The following is a 22,567-nucleotide window of genomic DNA, read 5'->3' as shown; positions in this document are numbered from 1 at the left end:
CAGAATTGCACAGCATCCCTTCGCCACATCCCATCCTATTTAAGGGGAGAGGAATTTGGCTCTTAACGGTGGGAAGAGTACGTGCACCTGCAGGATGGGAGGGGTAGCTAGAGGCCACCTTGACTGACGTGGCTTCTTTAGGTGGAGAGAAATATGCTTCAAGGAAAGGTAGTCTCAGTGAAGAGGGCTGCGTCCACCCTCGAAGGGCAGGAGAACACAGACGAAGGTCAGAAGGGCCTCAACGTCCCCCGCCCCCCCCACACCACCTTTTTCTTGGCTCGGTTAGAGCTCCGCCCAAGAAGTCATTTAGGTTTTGGTGCCTGGAGTAACTTGTGATGCAGAAAAGGGGGATCTCCGAGTATTCTGGACTTCATTTCAGCTTAAAATTTTACGTTTTGGATAATCGACAAAGGGAGAGAAACACAAAGGGCAAAGGGTCTTTGGAAATCATTTCCTGTTTTCAAACATGGTCCTCTAGGTCTCTGAGCTGAGACTCCTCTCAGGAGCGCAGATCCAGACCTGCCTGATCGCCCGGTGCTAGATTTTTCTGTCAGTTATCCTTTGCTCTCACCTAACCATTCATCCCTCTGGGATTCCTTGTCTTTCCAATCCTCGTGGCTTTCTCAGACTGCCTGGGTCCTTCCTTCCCCTGCCTATCCTCCTGTCTGTTCTGGAGGTTGCTTGCCCCATGTCTCACTTTACATCAGAGGCCTCTCTGCTAAGGACATGCTTTGGGGCCCCCTCTCCCCTCACTCACTCCTCACGGTAGAGGAATTACTTGTCTGATGGGTGAGTTTGGGAGATAGAAGGCCTTCTGGGTCGTCTTAAACTATCCTGAAGGGTTCTCCTCCCCCTGGAGCAATGGTGGGCTTGGCTCTCTATGCACTGGGCACTGTGCCTGCATCTTTGGGGAGACACTGCTTTTCCAGTGGGTTGATCAGTAATGATGGCAACTCTAGCACTGTCATTTCAGCCTGACGCAGCTGTCACCCCTCACTGTCCTGGACTGCCCCTGTTCTCGCACCCATCAGCAAGAGTTGACAGATGCATCTCGGCCCTGAACTGGTCCAGGGCTGCATCCCCAGCCTGGCCCAGCACCTCCCAGGTAGTGGGCACTAGATAGGTTTGGTGAGTTGCATGGAAAGGAATTGATGTATAAATATTTAGGTAGCACATCAACATTTTTGAAAGATTAGTTGTGAACCCCAAAGTATGATTCTGGCCTCTGTACAAGTCTGCTGAGAATGAAGGGAAAGTTATAGACAGAAAATGGGAAAAAAGATGGTAAGCTTGGCATCCGAGGGGCTGTGGAGAGTGTCCTGAAGGGAGGAGGGCAGGGCCTGGGCTGGATGTGGAAGCAGGAAAGAAGAAAAGAGCTGGAGATAGTACATCCTCACCCCCTCTCCGCCCGCCCTGCACACATGGAGATCAAGTATTTGAGGTGTAAGGAAAGAAAGATTTAGATGAAGGCTTTGAAAAGAGATACATGGAATTTAATCAGATGCTAATAAAGGTTTTTGGCAGCAAAGGAGAGCTGAGATTTTGGGACTGTTGGGATAGACATACAACTCCTTGGACCTTTGGAGACCTGGGATCCTAGAAAGTGTGGCAAGTCAAAACCAGACCCCCAGGCCCTGCTTCACGGGCAGAGAGCCGGGGTCTCGGCACCTTCACTGGGTCTCAGCGTCTCCTGAGCCGGCAGCACTGCCCGCCTGCGTTTTCCTGGTGCTCGTTTTTCAGCTCCAAACGATCCGACTCAAGTCTTTCTGCCTGGAGGCCTGCAGATTTCCATCGCAGCCTCTAATCAGTTTTCTGTTCTCCAAGCGTTCAGCACCTGCTTCCCACAAACGTTTTCCTAGGTGAACCTGACCGTGTGGCGTGATAGGAGAGTCATTTCTGTGCTGCCCACCTCCCCAGCTGCTCGGGGGCTCTGAGCAGTCACGTCCTCTCCCTGCAGTGGGATTTTGCCCGCAGTAGGTACACAGCGGCGCCCATCCACCCGAAGACCCCACCCAGCAATCACGTGTGTGCTACTCGTACTGCCGAGCTTAGCTTTCAATTGTGAAACTTTGCCATATGAGGACAAAAACAAAACAAAACAAAACATGGGTTAACGTGACCATTTCTCCAAAGTACAAAATTGCGAGCCAGCTGTGTGTCAGCCCTGGGGGAGGGGGGCTGCGGCATCGAGGGCACCTGCCGGCAGGGGTGGACACCTGTCCTGTCCTTCGTGCTCAGGAGTTCAGCCCAGGGTGAGAGACGGACAGCCACCAAGGTCAGCTCTGTACCGGGGGTAGACAGTGCTCAGAAATCCCTTCCACCTGCTCTTCTGATACCTTTCAGAGGACGCTGCCCTGATTACCTGGTGTCATCATCACGTGTGTCTCCTCCCGTCTAGGGGATACGCGACTAAGCATGTTGTGGAAGGTCTGGACCCACGGACCCTGTACAGGTTTCGACTGAAGGTCACCAGCCCCTCCGGAGAGCATGAGTACAGCCCGGTGGTCTCGGTATCTACGACCAGTGAGTATGCAGAACTCGAAACTCATTTATCCAAAGGTGACAAGCACTGTGAAGGTGAAGGTGTTCTGCTTCCTGCTTGGCCTTACTGGAAGCAGAAACCATTCCATTTTTAAGCGCTGTGATAACATTGTTCACTGGCCGGGCCTGGCCGTCGCATAAGGGAAGTCTAATTATGCTTGAACAAATGCAAGAGCTGTTTTTGTGCCAGCACTTCCCTGGGAGGGCATGTTCAGAAAAAAAGGATGGAGTCACCTTTCTCAGGAAACGGGCCAGAGGGGTGCGGGCCGACCAAGGGTTCCCACGCGGAGAAACAGGCTGCCCCCCGGGCGACCTCACGTGAGAGGTCCACTCATTGTTTCGTCCCTTTTGGACAGCTTCAGTGTATCCGTCAAGACTTGACACAGAAGTCTGATCCCTGGGAACCTGTGGGTGAGGAACAGTGAACAGCGCTGCTTCTGTCCACAGGATGCGGGGAGGGGACCCACACAGAGATGGGGGACAGAGGCCGCATCCTTTGCCCAGGGCAGATCTAAGGGTGCAAATATTTTCTGGGATCAGTATTTTCCTTCTTTTTTTTTTAAGATTTTTTTGTTTTTAATTAATTTATTTTTGGTTGCATTGGGTCTTCGTTGCTGTGCACGGGCTTTCTCTAGTTGTGGCGAGTGGGGGCTGCTCTTCCTTGTGGTGCGCGGGCTTCTCACTGCGGTGGCTTCTCTTATTGCGGAGCACGGGCTCTAGGCGTGTGGGCTTCAGGAGTTGTGGCACGCGGGCTCAATAGTTGTGGCTCGCAGGCTCTAGAGCGCAGGCTCAGTAGTTGTGGAGCACGGGCTTAGTTGCTTCGCGGCACATGGGATCTTCCCGGACCAGGGATCGAACGCGTGTCCCCTGCACTGGCAGGCAGATTCTTGACCACCGTGCCACCAGGGAAGTCCCTGTGATTGGTATTTTAAAACATTTTGAAGGTGTGTGTGTATGAAGTCCCATCTTTGAACTAGAATGTTGTGAAGATTAAAACGGTCAGAAGTGTTTTTCACTTCTGAAAATATCCACCCACTGAAAATACAGACAGATCTTTTTTTGATTGCACAAAGGGAGTTAAACATTATTTAAAATTTTTGTGAGTTAAACATTATTTTAAAATTTCAGTCAATGTAACATTTGGCCTGTATACATATATTTTCTGTGACTTTCAGTTGTGTCCTTTAGGCATTTACTGACGGACATTTTTGTGCAGATGAAAGGTAATTCAGATTTTGAGTTGGTTCATAACATCTTCCGTTGCAAACAAGGCATTAGGGGATTGGATCTCAGTTTAGCAAACCGAGAATTCAGTTAAAGCTGAGGGTGGTGATGCCATATACACCCCCCAAACAGTGCTCAGCTAGCCGTGGAGAAATAGAGTTTCAGAGGAGACTTTTGACGTGAAATGGTCGATTCCAGAGACGCAGGTCAGGAAAGAGGGCTTGGCCCTGAATCTGGTGAGGGTGAAAGCATTTGCTTTTCTATGGGAGATATTGAGCTCCTGGAGTTTTTAGGGGCAAGAAAAGAAGGCAGAGCAGCAGACCGTGCCTTACTTCTTTGTGTGTTGAGGGGAAGGCACAGAGAAGGGAGGAGAGGGGGCAGGAGAAACCTGGGCAAAGGGAGCCCAGCGTGTGGAAAGAGACTCTGGAGGGCGCTCCTCCAGGCCGCCGTTCGGCTCCCTCCCGTCCTCCCCCACCCCCAGCCAGTGCTGCCCTCCTCGGGCTCTGCCCCTGCATTCTGGGGTGCACTCCCTCCCCACCGCTGGGCCTACCGAGCCCACTCCGGGACAGAGCTCTGTTCCAGGCCATTCCTCGTGTGGCTTCCCCTTGTTTGCCCTGCACTCTGCTCCTCCCCGGCACAGAGCGGTGTCTCTCCACCTCTAGTAACGCTCCTTGCCTCTTATTTTATGTATTCGTTCATCTCCTTTGTCTTCCACCTACCGTGCGTGCTCCTGAGGGGCCAGGGTGATGGGTCAGTCATGTCTAGTTATAGAAGATCCTTAAGAAACAGTTGGATGGATGGCGAACGAAAAGCCCCCAGTCTGTACCGGGGGGAGGAGGAGCTCTGATTGGCTTAGCTTGCCTTCCTGTCTCTTGGGAGATGGATCTGGCTCCCACTGGCTGGGGAGAGGCCCCCTGAACCTGCCAGGTGAGGGTGAAGTGGGCATAGAGCCCATTGCGGTAGGCGGCCCCTAGGATCCTTAGTACCACGTCAAAGCCAGGGCAGGGGCTCCTGGGCCTTTGGCCAGAGGTTACATGGAGTCAGGGCACCATCTGGAGCTCTTCTGGGAAGGCAGAGAGCGTCATAGCGCTCGGTCTGTCAGCTGACAAGGGTGGTGCCTGCAGGCCAGGTGTGCCTTCTCCTTGCTGAGCTGGCTTCCGAGAGGCAGCCGTGGAAACTTGGTCCAGTGGTCCAAGGCCTTTGTCACTGCAGTCCGTGGCGTCCGTGGCTCATCAGACAAGACCTCCTGTGGGGACGAGGGTGGGCTGGAGATGAGGGTCCTGGTGATGCCCTGGGAGCCGAGTGTCAGGTCGCAGCACACGTGCCTGCAGCCAGGATGCGCTCGCAACCTCAGGACGCTCTCCTGGGTGGGAAGGATCAGGTAACCCTTCCTTCTGGCTGGCTGCTGCTTCCGTAGGCTGTTGCTGTTATAATATCCAAAGCAGACACTCTTAAGGAGGCAGATCATGCTGAACAAAGAATTAAAAATGTGCACATTATATAAAACAAGTGAAAATGCTTCTGTGGGTTGATAATCTGCATTCGGTTTGAAAGTGCTTTAATGAATCACAAAAGCATGTCCTTTGAATAAAGGATGCTCAGCCTTTTTCTTCCCCCCCACCCCAGGTAAAGTACATGAGACTCTTGTTTAAATGAGGCAGCATGCAATTTTAATCAGTTGGGCCCTTAAAAAGAAAGGAAAACAGCTGCTGCTTGTTAATTGGCAAATATTTTTTGCCAATGAGCTCATCATTTATTCACTGTTTTTAATAGAGACTTAAATTCCACCAAGAAAGGTGTTATCACCACATTTTTTTTTTTTTTTTTTTTTTTTTTTTTTTTTTTTTTTTTTAAAGATTTATTTTTTTATTGATTGATTGATTGATGGATTGATTGCTATGTTGGGTCTTCGTTTCTGTGCTAGGGCTTTCTCTAGTTGCGGCAAGCGGGGGCCACTCTTCATCGCGGTGCGCGGGCCTCTCACTATCGTGGCCTCTCTTGCTGCGGAGCACAGGCTCCAGATGCGCAGGCTCAGTAATTGTGGCTCACGGGCCCAGTTGCTCCGCGGCATGTGGGATCTTCCCAGACCAGGGCGCGAACCCGTGTCCCCTGCATTAGCAGGCAGATTCTCAACCGCTGCGCCACCAGGGAAGCCCATCACCACATTTTAATATCTGTCGGGACATCTGCAGCTACATGACCCTCTTGCAGAGCATGAGCAGTGGGGTCCCGAAGACCTCTCTGTCCCCTTCCTGCTCCTAGCCAGGCGTCCCCTCCCGGGGTCCTGCTCGACGACGGGCGCCCTCACCACGGGGCAGCATCAGTTCCATATTTGTGATAATGGTGACACCCGGGTAACCATTAGAAAAGCAAACCCACAAAGGCAAAGCCTGCCTTTTCCATATCCCATTGCACTTGCCGATAGCAGTCCCTTGGGCCAGGCCCACGAGGTCTTGAAGGATTCGGGGGCGGAGGACCGGAACATTCTGCCCCCACCCCGGAACGTCCTCTCTGTTCTTCATGACTCCCGCCTAAAGTGGGAGTAGAAAGAACTGCTCTGCCCTGCCGACAAGAGCCTCTGCACTTCTTTTCTGTTCCCTGTCAAATTCCTGTAACCTGTGAGACTCTGTCGTGCCTCGGTTGATCCCTCTCTGGGCTGGCGGTCGTCCTCAGTACCTCGTTGCCTTCCTGGCAGGGGTCTGAGAGGGTTAATGAGTTAATGCTGAGAAAGAGCTTTCATGCCCCAATGATAGTTATTGCTGGAACTCAGCAAGCAGGGAATGATGAACAATTATGTTGTTTTCCTTCTCTTCCGTGACATGTCCCTTTGATCTCAGAATAAGTTGGGAGGGCGCTGATCTCGCAGAAACTGGAATAGGCAATACATTTATTGAAATTATATCGTAATATCAAGATACCCTGGTCTCTGCTATGCACGGTCCTCAAGCTTCTAAGCACGAAATGAACTTATTCTGTTTTCTGATATTTACACGCTGCAGAGCTCCCTGGGTAGGATGGGAAGTGCCCGTACCGGGAGAGCCATGCTGGGCAGGTAAGAGGGATGATGTGGACAGAGGTGGTCAGGGCGTAATGTGCCGGGTGCTGCGTGTGCTTTTAGAGCTTTCCCTCAAATGCCAAGAAGTTAACACTTTTCCGAAGCTTTCTAAGCTTTAGGCCTCCCCTTGCACTTCGCACTTTGCAGGGGCTGGGGGCTCATGTGTGTGTATTTAAGATGTCTGCTTGTATACAGAATTTAGTAAGAGTGGAAGCATAGAATGGATTGGTCAGCTACCTCGACATCTATTAAGCCCCAAACGAAGGAGTGTGGCCTTTCGGAAGACCTCCCTTTGAGCTCTGATGTCGCCCCCTCCTATCTGGGTGACCTTGGACAACTCACTCAGCCTTTCTGGCCCTGTTTTGTGGTCTGAAGGAGATTAAAAGCATCATGTGATGCTCTAGAGACAGCTTAGTGAATAGGATCTTGTTAGGATTCCATACTTTAAAATTCAGTAGAAATAGGATGAGCTTCCTATGCTCTTCTAGATGATTCTGTGCAAATCACTTATTTTGGTGTTTTTAGTGGCAGTTGACGTTTGAGAGTCACAGAAGTAGGGGCCGTTTGGTGGGATAATGGAGACTTTCCCACCACACCATCCTTCTCCTCCTTTCTGGGAAGCGAGAGGGAAGAGGAACTTTCCATGGGTTTCATTTGCCCACTAAAGTATGAGTCATGTTAAGTCTGTACGACTCTAGTGCAGGGATTCTCAGCGTCTGTGCGGTCGGTGACTGGGGCTGCCCCGTGTCTGTAGGACGTTTAGAGGTATCCCTGGCCTCCAGCCACTAGATGCCAGTAGTACCAATCCTTAAGCTGTGACAACCAAAAATGTCACTCGACTTTACCAAATGTCCTCCAGGGGGCAAAACTCTGCCCCCTCCCGTAGCCCCTCGTGAAAGACATGACCTCCCTCAGAAGGCCAGGGACTGCCGTGGGCCTTGTCCTCTGGTGGGTTATCATGATACATTTATTTAGAGGCTTTTGGTCTAAAACTATGTGTGGAATGATGAAAAGGAAGTATAATATAGCTAAGACATCTTGAGGAGATTGGCAAGCTCAAGCAGACAAAATTGTTATTTCAAAACAGTTTTAACTTGGCTTGAATTTATTTTTACCAGAACAGAAGAAAAGGGTATCAGCTAAAGGTCACTCTGACAGGGATCCCTTCATTCTTCTGCCCCACTGTTTCCCGGTTTGTACTTTGTCCAGCGGAAAATCCTCCAAGGAAACCAGGAGAAAATCGGCTCCTGTGCCTGGGAACTGACGTCCCAGAGTTTTTCCACCACGAGGAGCAGGGCTAGGAATTTTACTTCCCAGCTGGCTGCGATGGCCGGGGACCTCTGCGGGCCAGACTGTAAGAGGGAGGTTAAGGGATGGGGTGAGCCCCAGGGGGTAGTCTGGGGTGCGGTGGGAGGATAGGGTGGAGGGGATGTTTCCTCTCAGGGTTGAGAATAGTAACAGCTGAAAGTGGGCCCTGCAGTGTGAAGGGCAAGAGAGGGACATGTGTGTCTCATTCTCTCTGGGGCTCCCAGTGTCAAGACTAGGCATGTAAGGTATACATGAACCTTTGTTGGGGGGCACGGGTTTGATCCCTGGTCGGGGAATTAAGATCCCACATGGTGTGGCCAAAAAACCCCACCACCAACAAAAAACGAAACAAATTTGTTGAATAAATGAATGAGCCCTTTGGAGATGGCTGAAGCCAGGGATTATCAGCCCAATGCCTGTGAAGGCTGGTAGGGTGCTAAGTGTGGGAGGGGGCTGGGCACCAGGCAGGAGAGAAAGGTGGGCTGCCCGGGACCAGGGCAGCTGCCACTCTGTTACTATCACCTTGACAACAGATACTTAACGACGTGCAGGTGCTAGTCTAGCACTTCACTTGTATTATTTCATTTAAACTTAATCCTAATCATCAAAAAAGTCAGAACGTCATGGGAGGTGAACCAAATGAAGCCATGAAACAAACATCCTGATGGACGGGCTTCTTTCACTTGGTCCTGAGCTCACGCACTGCTCATTTTTGGACTTCCGCCCCATTCTCTTCCACGAGGAGTCGATGCACGAAGGGCTGCCCCTCTTCCCATTGTTCCTTTACTGTTTCTCAGAATCCCTCGCCTGCTCTTCTCCACTTGGCAGGCTCGCTCCCACAATCAGGCTTTCTCACAATGTTCCACCTCTCTGGGTATGAGCCCTTCTGCCTCCACAAGCTCACAGGAGGCAAGGCCAACGTGAATGTTATGTTCCCGGGAAGGACTGAAATTGTGGATTTCCAATGTTAAAGCAATCTGTCTTGTTTCGTTTGTTGTTCACATAGTTTAGTGACTCCTTGGCAAACAAAACCAGCACAGCGTGACAACGGTAGAGCTTTCCCTTGCTCGTAAGACACATTTATTATGTCTTATGAAATCTGAAAGGATTATTTTCAAATATCAAAATAACATCCACACAGCGGTACTTTTATAACTTGAAAATGTCCCAAGCCTTTAGGACAATCTAAATGTTCTCTTAATATGTGAAAACAAGGTCTATTTTCAGTAAAAGGAGGAGTGGAGAGTATGTCATGTAAGAGATACTCAGCAGAATTGCCAAGTGCCTTCTTGAAGGTGAACATGAACTTCCACTCGAGGCCACAGGAGGAACAGAGCTGGAATGAACCTTCTTTCATTATATTTTGGATGACTGCTTTCCAATCTACTTTCTTCAGGAGAACCCATAAGTAGTGAACACTTGCATAGAGCTGTCAACGTGAACGATGAAGATTTGCTGCTTCGAATACTACAAGGAGGGTGAGAGAGCTCTGCCTTTTAAAAACTTAAATTTTTTTTTAAATGCCCAGCAAGTGTTTAGAAATGCGTTCATGCAGCTTAACTTTATTTCCCTAAAATTCCCCACGGCTTTGGCTCCAAAATTGATCTCAGGTGACTGGTGTGAGTGCAGCACGGCTCATAAAGATGACCGTAGACACAGCCCCATGTAAATGGGATATTTTGTCATTATTTAATGAACATTGAAAACAGACATGACGAGTCTGGGTGTCATATATTCTTCCCAGAAATAACTTATGACTCTTGCTTATATGCCATAGCATTTAGGCAAATTTTGCCCCTAAATGCCCACCCACGTCTAATTCCTGATGAAATTAAGGAATCAGTAAATCAGCTGTTTCTAACTCAAAAGGCTGATAAAACCAAAGAGGGGAAATGTTGAATACAGTTGCCGCCAATGAGATACTTGAAGCTGTCTCCCAAATGAAAACAGGACAACGTTATCTAGATCGTTTTTGGATTGATAGTTTTGAGTGCCTTAGAAGACAAGTCATGTGTGAATTGAGGCTCTGTAAGTAGGAGAAGTTTCCCGAAAAACGCCACAGCTTCTAAGCTGCTATTTAAGAACTGGGCTTTCTTCTCTGAGCAGCAGTGCTTTATGCCCAGTGGGTGCAATGGGGGCCAGGCTCGTGTTGGGTGGAGCTGAGAGCCTGCAGTGAAGCCACTGTGTCCCCCGCTGGTTTAGGGGGGCCGTGCTCGTCATAGAGGATTTTAGCAGATTATGTAATGGTTCTGAATTGAAGGAAATGCCTACTTTAAGTGAAATTACAGCAATTTCCTCTTCTTTCCTTGTGAATTTGAATCCTTTAAAATATTAGGCAGGGCAGTCTAAGACAACAAAAACTTAATGGCGCAGAAGGAACTGGAATTTTCAGGAAAATGAACCGTTTTAACCACCTGCGCCCTGAAAGAGAAGTCAGCTGTGAATCCGCAGGGAGCCGTGTGGGCACGTTCATCTCTTTTTTTCCCTCTGTGTTTCCCCCAAGCAACGTGAAGGTTGATGTTCCCAATAAGTTTGGCTTTACCGCTCTGATGGTCGCTGCCCAGAGAGGATACAGCAGGTATGGCGCTTCCCTCTGCATCCCTTAGGGAGGGGTTGAGCCCCTCGCTCCTCCCAAAGACTCCTCTCAGGACCGGGATGGGAGGGGAAGGGCCGTGGTGGGGGGGAACCCAGCTTCAGTTCTCTTTCCAAAACTGAGCCATGTAGGGGCTGAACAGAAGCTCAGCTGCTTTTATCATAAAGTCACACAACATGCAGGAGAGGGTATAAAAACGTATAATCACGTGATAAGGAAGAGAGGTAGCCATTTTAATCACATTTTGCAAGGTATTTTATATGTCCTGGGAAAACTGGTTATTGGAATGTGAATTTCTTTTTTTTTTTTTTTTGTTCATACACACACACTGTATTTTATTTTTACAAGAGATAAATAGACTGACACCAAGCATTGTACATGGATGACCACAACAAAAGCAACAATGATTGCAATTACCAAACACGAAACACACTCATACTATGTCATAATATTGACATTCAGTCCGGTAATCCTCCACTGTAACAGCTCCTTTACTTTGCAGTGAAAATTGATTTGTATATTCTTTGCCTCTGAGTCCTTGTGGGATTTTTTTTTTTTAATTCAAACAGAAAGTCACAAAAATTATACTCATCCTCATCAGTTCACTCAGTCCCATGTAATTAATTTTTTTTTTCATCTTGATCTTTTGTTAGCACTTTTATGAATTCATCAGTTTTCCATTAGAGTTCTGAAACTGCTTATTCATTCAGTTCAGCAGTACAGTTACCAGAAACCTGTACTTGTCAGAGTCTTTTCCATGAATTTCTTGAAGATGAAACCCTTTTATAGGAACATATTTGCAAAAGCATCAGAGTACACCCAGAACTGTCTGTAAATGACAAAAGACTTAAAAATGACCACGGTTAAAGATTTGATGAAAGTTCATAATAATGGAGTTGACAAGAAAATTAGTTATTTCTGAGATGTACATTTTAAAGTAATAACTAGGATTATGACTTATAACATTTTACCAGAACATATAAGATTTTTAGAAATTTCATGTACTGTCTGAAACATTTATATTAACATATTTCCATACAAATAACCCAATGAAAGTTTAGTATTAGTTGTTTTGTTTGTTTTTCATACTGCAGGTTCTTATTAGTCATCAGTTTTATACACATCAGTGTATACATGTCAATCCCAATCGCCCAATTCAGCACACCACCATCCCCACCCCACTGCAGTTTTCCCCCCTTGGTGTCCATATGTCTGTTCTCTATATCTGTGTCTCAACTTCTGCCCTGCAAACCGGCTCACCTGTACCATTTTTCTAGGTTCCACATACATGCGTTAATATACGATATTTGTTTTTCTCTTTCTGACTTACTTCACTCTGTATGACAGTCTCTAGATCCATCCACATCTCAACAAATGACTCAATTTCGTTCCTTTTTATGGCTGAGTAATATTCCATTGTATATATGTACCACATCTTCTTTATCCATTCGTCTGTTGATGGGCATTTAGGTTGCTTCCATGACCTGGCTATTGTAAATAGTGCTGCAATGAACATTCGGGTGCATGTGTCTTTTTGAATTACGGTTTTCTCTGGGTATATGCCCAGTAGTGGGATTGCTGGGTCATATGGTAATTCTATTTTTAGTTTTTTAAGGAACCTCCATATTGTTCTCCATAGTGGCTGTATCAATTTACATTCCCACCAACAGTGCAAGAGGGTTCCCTTTTCTCCACACCCTCTCCAGCATTTGTTGTTTGTAGATTTTCTGATGATGCCCATTCTAACTGGTGTGAGGTGATACCTCATTGTAGTTTTGATTTGCATTTCTCTAATAATTAGTGATGTTGAGCATCTTTTCATGTGCTTCGTGGCCGTCTGTATGTCTTCTTTGGAGAAATGTCTATTTAGGTCTTCTGCCCATTTTTGGATTGGGTTGTTTGTTTCTTTAATATTGAGCTGCATGAGCTCTTTATATATTTTGGAGATTAACCCTTTGTCCGTTGATTCGTTTGCAAATATTTTCTCCCATTCTGAGGTTGTCTTTTCATCTTGTTTATGGTTTCCTTTGCTGTGCAAAAGCTTTGAAGTTTCATTAGGTCCCACTTGTTTATTTTTGTTTTTATTTCCATTACTCTAGGAGGTGGATCAAAAAAGATCTTGCTGTGATTGATGTCAAAGAATGTTCTTCCTATGTTTTCCTCTAAGAGTTTTATAGTGTCCAGTCTTACATTTAGGTCTCGAATCCATTTTGAGTTTATTTTTGTGTATGGTGTTAGGGAGTATTCTAATTTCATTCTTTTCCATGTAGCTGTCCAGTTTTCCCAGCACCACTTATTGAAGAGACTGTCTTTTCTCCATTGTATATCTTTGCCTCCTTTGTCATAGATTAGTTGACCATAGGTGTGTGGGTTTATCTCTGGGCTTTCTATCTTGTTCCATTGATCTATGTTTCTGTTTTCGTGCCAGTACCATATTGTCTTGATTACTGTAGCTTTGTAGTATAGTCTGAAGTCAGGGAGTCTGATTCCTCCATCTCTGTTTTTTTCCCTCAAGACTGCTTTGGCTATTCGGGGTCTTTTGTGTCTCCATACAAATTTTAAGATGATTTGTTCTAGCTCCGTAAAGAATGCCATTGGTAATTTGATAGGGATTGCATTGAATCTGTAGATTGCTTTGGGTAGTATAGTCATTTTCACGATGTTGATTCTTCCAATCCAAGAACATGGTATATCTCTCCATCTGTTGGTATCATCTTTAATTTCTTTCATCAGTGTCTTATAGTTTTCTGCATACAGGTCTTTTGTCTCCCTAGGTAGGTTTATTCCTAGGTATTTTATTCTTTTTGTTGCAATGGTAAATGGGAGTGTTTCCATAATTTCTCTTTCAGATTTTTCATCATTAGTATATAGGAATGCAAGAGATTTCTGTGCATTAATTTTGTATCCTGCAACTTTACCATATTCATTAATTAGCTCTAGCAGTTTTAGGATTCTCTATGTATAGTATCATGTCATCTGCAAACAGTGACAGTTTTACTTCTTCTTTTCCAATTTGTATTCCTTTTATTTCTTTTTCTTCTCTGATTGCCGTGGCTAGGACTTCCAGAACTATGTTGAATGATCGTGGTGAGAGTGGACATCCTTGTCTCGTTCCTGATCTTGGAGGAAATGCTTTCAGTTTTTCACCATTGAGAATGATGTTTGCTGTGGGTTTGTCATATATGACCTTTATTATGTTGAGGTAGATTCCCTCTATGCCCACTTTCTGGAGAGTTTTTATCATAAATGGGTGTTGAATTTTGCCAAAAGCTTTTTCTGCATCTATTGAGATGATCATATGGTTTTTCTTCTTCAATTTTTTAATATGGTGTATCACATTGATTGATTTGCATATATTGAAGAATCCTTGCATCCCTGGGAGAAGTCCCACTTGATCATGGTGTATGATCCTTTTAATGTGTTGTTGGATTCTGTTTGCTAGTATTTTGTTGAGGATTTTTGCATCTATATTCATCAGTGATATTGGTCTGTAATTTTCTTTTTTGGTAGTGTCTTTGTCTGGTTTTGGTATCAGGGTGATGGTTACCTCATAGAATGAATTTGGGAGTGTTCCTTCCTCTGCAATTTTTTGGAAGAGTTTGAGAAGGATGGGTGTTAGCTCTTCTCTAAATGTTTGATAGAATTCACCTGTGAAGCCATCTGGTCCTGGACTTTTGTTTGTTGGGAGATTTTAAATCACAGTTTCTTTAAAAAAAGAAAGGGGAGGGATATTCCTTCTAGAAATCAAATTTCCCTGATAGGTTGCTCAGATATAATTTCCACTGACACAATCTATTTTCTCTACTCCTCACGGAGATACACATAAATACTAAGAGCTTATTTTTTCCAACATATTTATATTTTAACTACTAAAATGCCATTTTTAAAGAAATAGAAATGGATTTTCATTAGATTCTACCATTTGAAAATGTATTTCCAATGGTCATTAAAGTGAGAGTGAGTTAGTTTCATAGTCTAATTTGTTTCATGTGGTACAGTTTTTTGTTTTCAATGAATAATTCACGTAAAGAGTAAAAACTTGTTTGTTTTTGGTTTTTTTGGTGTGGAGAGGCAGTTTCCTGGTTTAGTAATGCCCTGTCTTTAAAGCCAGCTGCCTCTGAAGATGGAGAAGAGAGAGTTGCCAGGACAGGTCTTAAATATAGAGTCGTTCATTTTTACTGGGTTATCGTGGGTTCCTATTCATCAAAGCTGCTTATCCAGCAACTCTGAAATTTGTCTTGTTTAGGCTTGTGAAAATCCTCGTTTCTAACGGCACAGATGTGAATCTGCAGAATGGAAGTGGCAAGGACAGGTAGGTATGAAACATGCCCTAAACTGTTCCCATACTTGTGTTACTAGGCTTGGGGTTTTGATTTACCCAAATATTTTCTTGTTTCTTTTGACAGTACTGAGAGGTGATAGGTCTCAAAGGAACGATGGCAACTCAAACACTGGCTTATTCACTTGTCCACTTATTCTTCCGTTCAACAGGGTATTTTGGGGGATATCCATTATAATGCATCTGCCTTCCCTAGCTTGAGCCCAGCAGACACTAAGCACTCAGTAAGTGATAGTTATTGAAGCAGTTTTCTCCAGCCGGGTGCTGGGCATTTGGTTGTAAGTGCCTGTGGCACTTTGTACCTCCCTAAGGGCTCTCATTGCATTTCACCTGACTTTGTTAACTAGAAGTCTTAGGTGTTTCCAAGGAAGCAAAAGGCATTCACAAAGATACAACCCAATTACTTCCCTGAGGTGAAAGGGCTGAGTGCCTTGCAGGAGAAGTTTGTGGAAAGAACATGATACTTGGAAACTTGTTCTTACAATGAGAGAATGTTTTAGAAAGACATAAAAATAATCACTAATCTAGTAATTAAGTTTAATTAATTAATTCAAATCAACCAATATTTATTGAATGACTACCACATGCCAGGCTCTGTGCTTGGCACTTGGGTAGAACAGTGAATAAAATGCAAAGCCTTTGCTCAAGGAGCTTATAGTCACGTGATGTACGCCGATCAAAGGTTTATGCACTGCAAACTAGTATGTAAGGAGTAGCTACAAAACACTGATCAAATACGGTAGGCCACAAAGAGAACATCAATTTCTAAAATCAGAAAACCTACCTACCACGCTCTCTGGACATAGTGCAGCAATAGATTTTAGTAACATTGAAAAAATCACTTATAAGTTTAAACAGTAGTTTTTCAAATAACTCAGGTATTTTTGGAACTAAGCCATCAATTCAAGAAGTTTGAAAAAATAATAGTGCCATTTTAAAAAGGAAAAAGAAAAACTTGAGAGGTATGAAAGAGAAGAATTTTTAAAAAGTAGAAATTGTTTATAAAATAAAGATTGTTGAGAAATGTAAGAGCTACCTCTTAAACAAAAGTTACACAATAAAATGGACCAATTTTGTAAATCTCAGAGGAAAGAAAAAATTAGAAATCTGAAAGGATTCATAACAGTATAGAGCAAATTTAAGCATGAAAAGAAAGTGGTACATTTGCATCTAAAATAGATTTGATCAAATCATTTAAATGGGTACTTTTTTAGAGAAAATTTAAACTATCAAAATCAACTCAAGAAATAGGACATCCAAAATAACCAATATCCATACAAGAAATTAGAAAATTTATTAAAAGATCACCTCCAAAATAGGTTCTGTGGTTTGTCTGTTCTACCAATGAGCTTGTTCAGATTTTCTAGGTACTGATAATAACCTTGAACTTTTCCACAGCAGAGAGGAAGCTGGAAAGCTACAGAGGATAGCCTTATTGATAAAATCTGATAGAAAGAAAGCTATTTGTACGTCTTTATGTGAAGACATTTATGTATCTCTTCCATCCTAGCTAAAGGATCATGCCAGGAGGGTAAGGATGTCTAGATTAGGAAATTTCTTTTTTTTTTTTTAAAGATTTTAATTAATTAATTAATTATGTATTTATTTTTGGCTGTGTTGGGTCTTCGTTTCTGTGTGAGGGCTTTCTCTAGTTGCGGCAAGCGGGGGCCACTCTTCATCGCAGTGCGCGGGCCTCTCACTATCGTGGCCTCTCTTGTTGTGGAGCACAGGCTCCAGACGCGCAGGCTCAGTAGTTGTGGCTCACGGGCCTAGTTGCTCCGCGGCATGTGGGATCTTCCCAGACCAGGGCTCGAACCCGTGTCCCCTGCATTGGCAGGCAGATTCTCAACCACTGCGCCACCAGGGAAGCCCCCAGGACATTTCTTAATATAATAATTCCCATCAGTAGACTGAAGGTGAAAACCTGTGTGTGTGTAACTGGTCCTCTCTTTTTTTTATTTAAAAATTTTTTTCTTATAGCGATGACTTTTGAGGAGACGGGATCAATTATCTTAGAGGATGCCCTATGTTCTTGATCTGCTCAGTTGTCTCCTAGGTGTGAAGGAGGCATTTAACTTGTTCATTATTTCCAATAAAGTTAAAATTAGGTTTAAAGGCTTGATTGGATTCAGGTTAACATTTTTAGCAAGAGCACTTCAGAGCTGGTGTTGTGACTTCAGTTTGCCTCTGTCAGGCCTGTGATGCAGGTTGCCCCACAGTTGGTGATTCTAATTTTGATCCTTTGGTGATTCTAATTTTGATCCTTTGGTGAGGGTGTAACAGCTAAATCTTTCCTTTGTAAAGATATAGCTTCCCACTGCAATTAGAAAATAATCTATGGGTTAGAAATTCAGTACAGTGTGAATATCCTGTTCTCCATTAAACTTTCATCCAAAGATTTTAGCATCTACTATGATCCTTGCCTGAATCAATTATTTAATTGGGACTTGCCAAAAAGTGATTTTCTAATTCCATGATTCCTCCTTTATTTATTAGCTGTGTAGTCTTCTGTTAACAAGAGCTTCCCTCATCAACTGGGGATGGACTACATTGCATTCTATAAAGACAACATAAATGTTTAAGTACCACTATTTAGAGTAAGGAATTGGTTTAATAGTTATCTCTAATAGTGTCCAATGAGATTTATTTCTTTTTCTTTTTTAAATATCATCATGGACTGGTAGATGTTTTTAAATCCCAACATTTTACTCAATTACAGTGATTATTCATTTTTTGGAGGTATAATTCACATACCCTAAAATTCATTCTGCTACAATGTACAATTCAGCATTAAAAAATATATGAACAGTCTATTTATCTCCTGTAAAAATAAAATACAGTGTGTGTGTGTGAAAAAAAAATATATGAACAAAGTTGTGTAACCACCGTCACTATATAAATCCAGAGGATTTTCATCAACACAGAAAGAAGCCCTATATTCATTAGCAGTCGCTTACCATCTCCTCCTTCCAGCTTGAGCGACCACTAACCTGCTAGTTCTGTCTCTATGGATTTGTCTATTCTGGACATTTCATATAAATGAAATCATACTATGTGGCCTTTTGTGTCTGGCTGCTTTTATTTAGCGTAATGTTTTAAGGTTCATCTACATTGTAGCATATATCAGTACTTCATTTCCTTTTTATGGCCAAATTATATTCCATTGTATGGATATACCACAATGTGTCTATCTATCAGTTGATAGACACATGCATTTTATGTGAATGATTTTCATGGCTTTTCCACCCAAATTAGGATTTCTCTCTTAGGTTTAAGCCAGGGAGGGTAAATGTAGACCTGAGTGTGGAGACCGCACTCATAGCCAGATGCTTCTTCTGCTGTGTGTTGCAGTCTAATGCTTGCGTGCTACGCAGGACACCTAGATGTTGTGAAATACCTCCGAAGACACGGTGCTTCTTGGGACACTAGAGACCTAGGAGGCTGTACAGCTCTGCACTGGGCTGCAGATGGAGGCCACTGCAATGTGATTGAGTGGATGATAAAGGACGGCTGTGAGGTACGGATTGTCCTTGTTAACTACACACGTACAGTTAAGAACCTAAATGCTGTTCCATAGGGTTTAGGACAAGCAGGGCCTTATGTGGATGTCTTTTGATTAGTTGAACCTAGAAATGCTGGAGAAAGTTCTCTGACTTATGAGCAAGAAAGTTCCTGAAACCTTGGAAAAAAAAGATCATTATAGAATTGTTATGACAGTGAGGCTTTAGATTGTCATGGAGGTTCATCTCATGTGGGGGAAAAAGAAACAGTGCTGAATCCAGAGCTGGACCTGATGCTGCTTCTACTTTGTTTATTCCTTTGTTCATTCCCTATGCCAATAAAGCTTGATGGTGCCTCTACAACACACCAGATACTGTCATAGGTGCTGGACGCACCAAGATGTTCAGAACTCTTACAGCCATAGTGCTGCTTATTGCTTTTAGAATTAAATTATTTTTATTCTTGGTTTGCTTTAAAGATTAGTCATTAAAAAAAACTTCCAAAGAGCAAACACTATATCAAGAATAGAGCATTCCAGCTCTCGTGTCTTTGCTTTGAAGCAGACATTTTGGTTTGCTTCTGGTTTCATGTCATCAGAAAGCACAAGTTCTACTTGGCAAATAGAAGTAGAGTTGTTTGGACTTCTACAGATATTTGAAGATGGGCAAATAGAATTAGCTCAATTAGGGTAACTGCTGATACCTTTGAAAACTTTAGTTCAAGATTTCAAAGACGTTAAATAAAAATTTCAGGGCATGGAAATAAGGAATGATGAACGAAATTCTCTCCTAATTGTGATTGCCGGATGGTGTAGACTACTGAGAAATTAAACTGATGACCTGGAAAATAAACTCGAATGGAGAAGAGTTATGTCTCCTGGAAGATGTCTGTAGATTTGTCCTAGTTTGTCTCTGAAGTGTGATTGAGCAAAAGCAAGGCTTAAGTTGTGGGATCTCACTGGTTCCTGCTGCTGCTTTTAGAGGGCTGAGAAGAGGGCCCCTTGAAGGAAGAACCTCAAGATAAATCCCTTTTATTACATTTCTTGTTTTGTTTTAGAGACACGCACAAAAGGTCAGAAGGACCGGCCTGTGCGCCTTGGGTGTTCGGGCCCACACCTCTCTTGGGTGGTAGTGACAGCCGCATTCCTCTTGTTTGGTTTATGATGAATTCTGCTCATGCTTTGGACCCAGTAAAAGTCTGTAGCTGAAAACGAAGTTTGACCTTTGCTGAAAGAAGGGCAGGTCTCTGCCGTCAACATTTAAATACTGGAATTTTGGAGGTGTAGGCTCTCTGGTCTTTAGTTATGGACACACTCATTTGGGGTGAATTCCATCTCTTTCTGTAGCACTGGAACTCCATAAATGTGTCCACAAAAGATTTCTGTGTGGCTGGCAGGTGATGTCAACACGAGTCCCTCTCTCTTCTTGGCAGGTGGTTGATCCGATGCTTTGGAAGACAGTGGGTTGGATCTGGGAGCAAAGTGGGGCATTGTCACCCTCTTCTTGAATCGAATGATCTATACCGAGAGCGAGTTATTTGCATGGGGAAGCATTTCTACATTTAATGAGCCATGTGACCTCAGGGAAGGTATTCGACTTCTCTGAGATTTGGTTTAAACATTTGTAAACCAGGAATAAAAATAGCTACCCCTGTTTAACCCCTCAGGACCAAAAGAGAAAATATGTGTGGAAGTGCATTGAAAATGCATAAAGTACCTTGTAGTACGAGGTGGTTATTTTATAATTATTTAAATATAATGGAGTTTGCTGCCCAAAGGTTATTTGTTATTTGCAAGAGGAAGAGCTGCACATCTTAACGGTGTTGGCAGTGGCTAATCTCATACACACAAATCACCTGCAAGGTCCTAAGCCCCTACTGGCAGTTCCTTGTTTGTTATTCCGGTCTGATGCTTCATACTAAAGCTGCAGATAGCTCTGAGTAATTCTTCTGTAAGTAATTCTTCTGAATTAGACCTGTGTGTGCATTCCATGCATCCGTCTGTGCACATGTGCATATGTCTACTTCAGAACCACTCTTCATGGGTGGATGAGGTCTTCGTTGAGATTGGAGGAGGCAGTATCTACATTTTATCATTCTAGAATATGTCTTAAAAAGCATGAAATTGAAGGATCTTAATGTCGGGCAGATTATTAGAAATGGCCCATCTTACTACCAGGCAAACTACATTTTGGACAAGGCATTGGGTTGGCTAGCTTTTCAGACTGGATTTCATGTAAGAGATCTGGTTGCTTTGTATTTACTCCAGCTGTAGTTCTCCTGCTTAAAATGAATACCTATTGGTAAGGATCAGGATGGGTGTTTATATTACTGTCTTGTTTCAGAAGGGATTTAAAGCCGCTTACAAAAGACACTTAAAAGTAAGCAGCAGACACTCTTTAAAAACCAGACGAGGAAAGTTAGGCACGAGAAAATAAGGCAGGGCTCACATGGGGCCAAGGAGAAGGTGATTATGTTTCATTTTTCTGTCCCATCTTTTTTCCATTTGAACAAAATGTAAATGAAGATGCCAGTGGGTGGGGAGGGGCCTCCTGGGGCCTCTCAGCACCCTCTAAAGTGGTCCAAACACAGCTGCTCACTGTGTAAATGTGAATGAAATCAGCACAGTCCAATCAACTCTCACCAGGTCTAGGAAGACTGCTATCTAAATTGGGGGAATTGGGGCAAGTAGACATTTCTTTATAAGTTTCTGATGAGTGATTTTCAGGAAAAGAAAGTGGGCTAAGAGCCGCTCTCCCTGTGGCTCTCCAGGTGGACACCACGGACGCTGGCTCAGGGTGGAGCCCGCTCATGAGAGTCTCTGCGGTCTCGGGGAACCAGAAGGTCGCCTCTCTGCTGACTGACGCAGGCACGGATGTGAACATGAAAGACAGAGACGGGAAGACCTCTCTCATGGTACGCCTTGCCCCACACAGCAGCCTGGCTTGACAGGCGGAATTAAGGTCAGAGCTGCCCCTGTAGCAGAAATTCTTGCCAGTGCAGCCACATAAGAGCACGGGGTTTTGGTTGCCTGTGTATTCCCTATCGGCCTGTGAATTAAGATATGGCAATGTCACCATAGCATTCTTTTGGGGGTGGGTGGGTGGCGTCACTCTAGTATTTTTGTTGTCTTTTGACAACTTTCTTGAAGGATTACCAACCCCAGTCCCTGGGGCCATTTTAGGATAAAAACAAAGAAGTGCTATTCTCTGTCCTGGTTTGGCCTAGGACTTGTCAGGTCATCCTACGTGGAGAAAAGCAGATTTCCTTTCCTCTTCCCTTGCAGTTGCCATCGCTGTGCAGCGGGGCACACGCACCCATCCTGCACAGCCACAGCGGCCCCAGACAGCTCTGACTCTTGATCATGCTGCTGCTGGGCGTCCTGGAGCTGTCCCACCAGGCACCCCCTTCCGCTCACCCCCGCCGTTTGTCTTCTAGGTGGCCGTGTTGAATAACCATGAAGAATTAGTCCAGTTACTTCTCGACAGAGGGGCAGACGCAAGTGTGAAAAATGAGGTATGTAACTCCATCTCCAGCTAAGGACTTTTCCTGGCGAGGAGGAGAGAACATAGATACAAAAGAATTTTTCTTGTTTTCTCTTGCAGTTTGGCAAAGGTGTCCTAGAAATGGCCAGAGTTTTTGACAGAAAGGTTGGGATGTTCTTTCTGCCCTTTGAGGCTCATTTTGCAGCACTTAAAAAAAAAAAAAAAAAAAAAAAAAACCCAAACCTTGGATCACATGCACCTGTTTTTGTTTATCTAGAATGTCGTCTCCTTATTAGAAGAAATGAAAAAAAAGCAAATGCCGAAGAAGTCATCTGTTCGCTGACCGCGGGGCACCTCTTACCTCCCTCCGAAAGCCAAGTGAAACGAAGCAAAACGGGACTTGAACTAGAGAGATGAAATTCTGCATCTTTGAGGGCTATACATTTGATTAATTATTTAGTGAAGATTCACAGTATTTTGTAACATACAACTGTTCTCACTTTGAAATACATCTTTCTACCTAA

At 44.2% G+C, this 22,567-nt stretch overlaps 1 protein-coding gene across 5 annotated transcripts in view; it reads left to right on the top strand.

The window, feature by feature from the left end:
- The window catches only part of FANK1 (fibronectin type III and ankyrin repeat domains 1), a gene marked incomplete at its 5' end in the record, with an annotated part of 144,991 nt that extends 122,424 nt beyond the window's left edge, over positions 1 to 22,567 (top strand). For 2 of the 5 annotated variants that reach the window (XM_082423212.1, XM_082423208.1), the window contains 9 exons: positions 2,399 to 2,523; positions 9,525 to 9,606; positions 10,632 to 10,706; positions 14,968 to 15,033; positions 18,412 to 18,577; positions 21,331 to 21,474; positions 21,997 to 22,074; positions 22,164 to 22,208; positions 22,321 to 22,567. In XM_082423212.1, coding sequence (XP_082279338.1) covers positions 2,399 to 2,523; positions 9,525 to 9,606; positions 10,632 to 10,706; positions 14,968 to 15,033; positions 18,412 to 18,577; positions 21,331 to 21,474; positions 21,997 to 22,074; positions 22,164 to 22,208; positions 22,321 to 22,386 — 847 coding nt within the window. In that variant the 3' untranslated portion in view covers positions 22,387 to 22,567. Of the gene's footprint in view, positions 1 to 2,398; positions 2,524 to 9,524; positions 9,607 to 10,631; positions 10,707 to 14,967; positions 15,034 to 18,411; positions 18,578 to 21,330; positions 21,475 to 21,844; positions 21,932 to 21,996; positions 22,075 to 22,163; positions 22,209 to 22,320 lie in introns of those variants that run through there. The other 3 variants (XM_082423210.1, XM_082423209.1, XM_082423211.1) reach the window with 3 other exon arrangements.

This window comes from Balaenoptera physalus (genome assembly GCF_965194825.1).
Source record: "Balaenoptera physalus genome assembly, chromosome: 14".
NCBI classification, from domain to species: Eukaryota; Metazoa; Chordata; class Mammalia; order Artiodactyla; family Balaenopteridae; genus Balaenoptera; species Balaenoptera physalus.
Note: the sequence above shows the minus strand (reverse complement) of the source record. Positions and strands in the feature narration are given on the sequence as shown.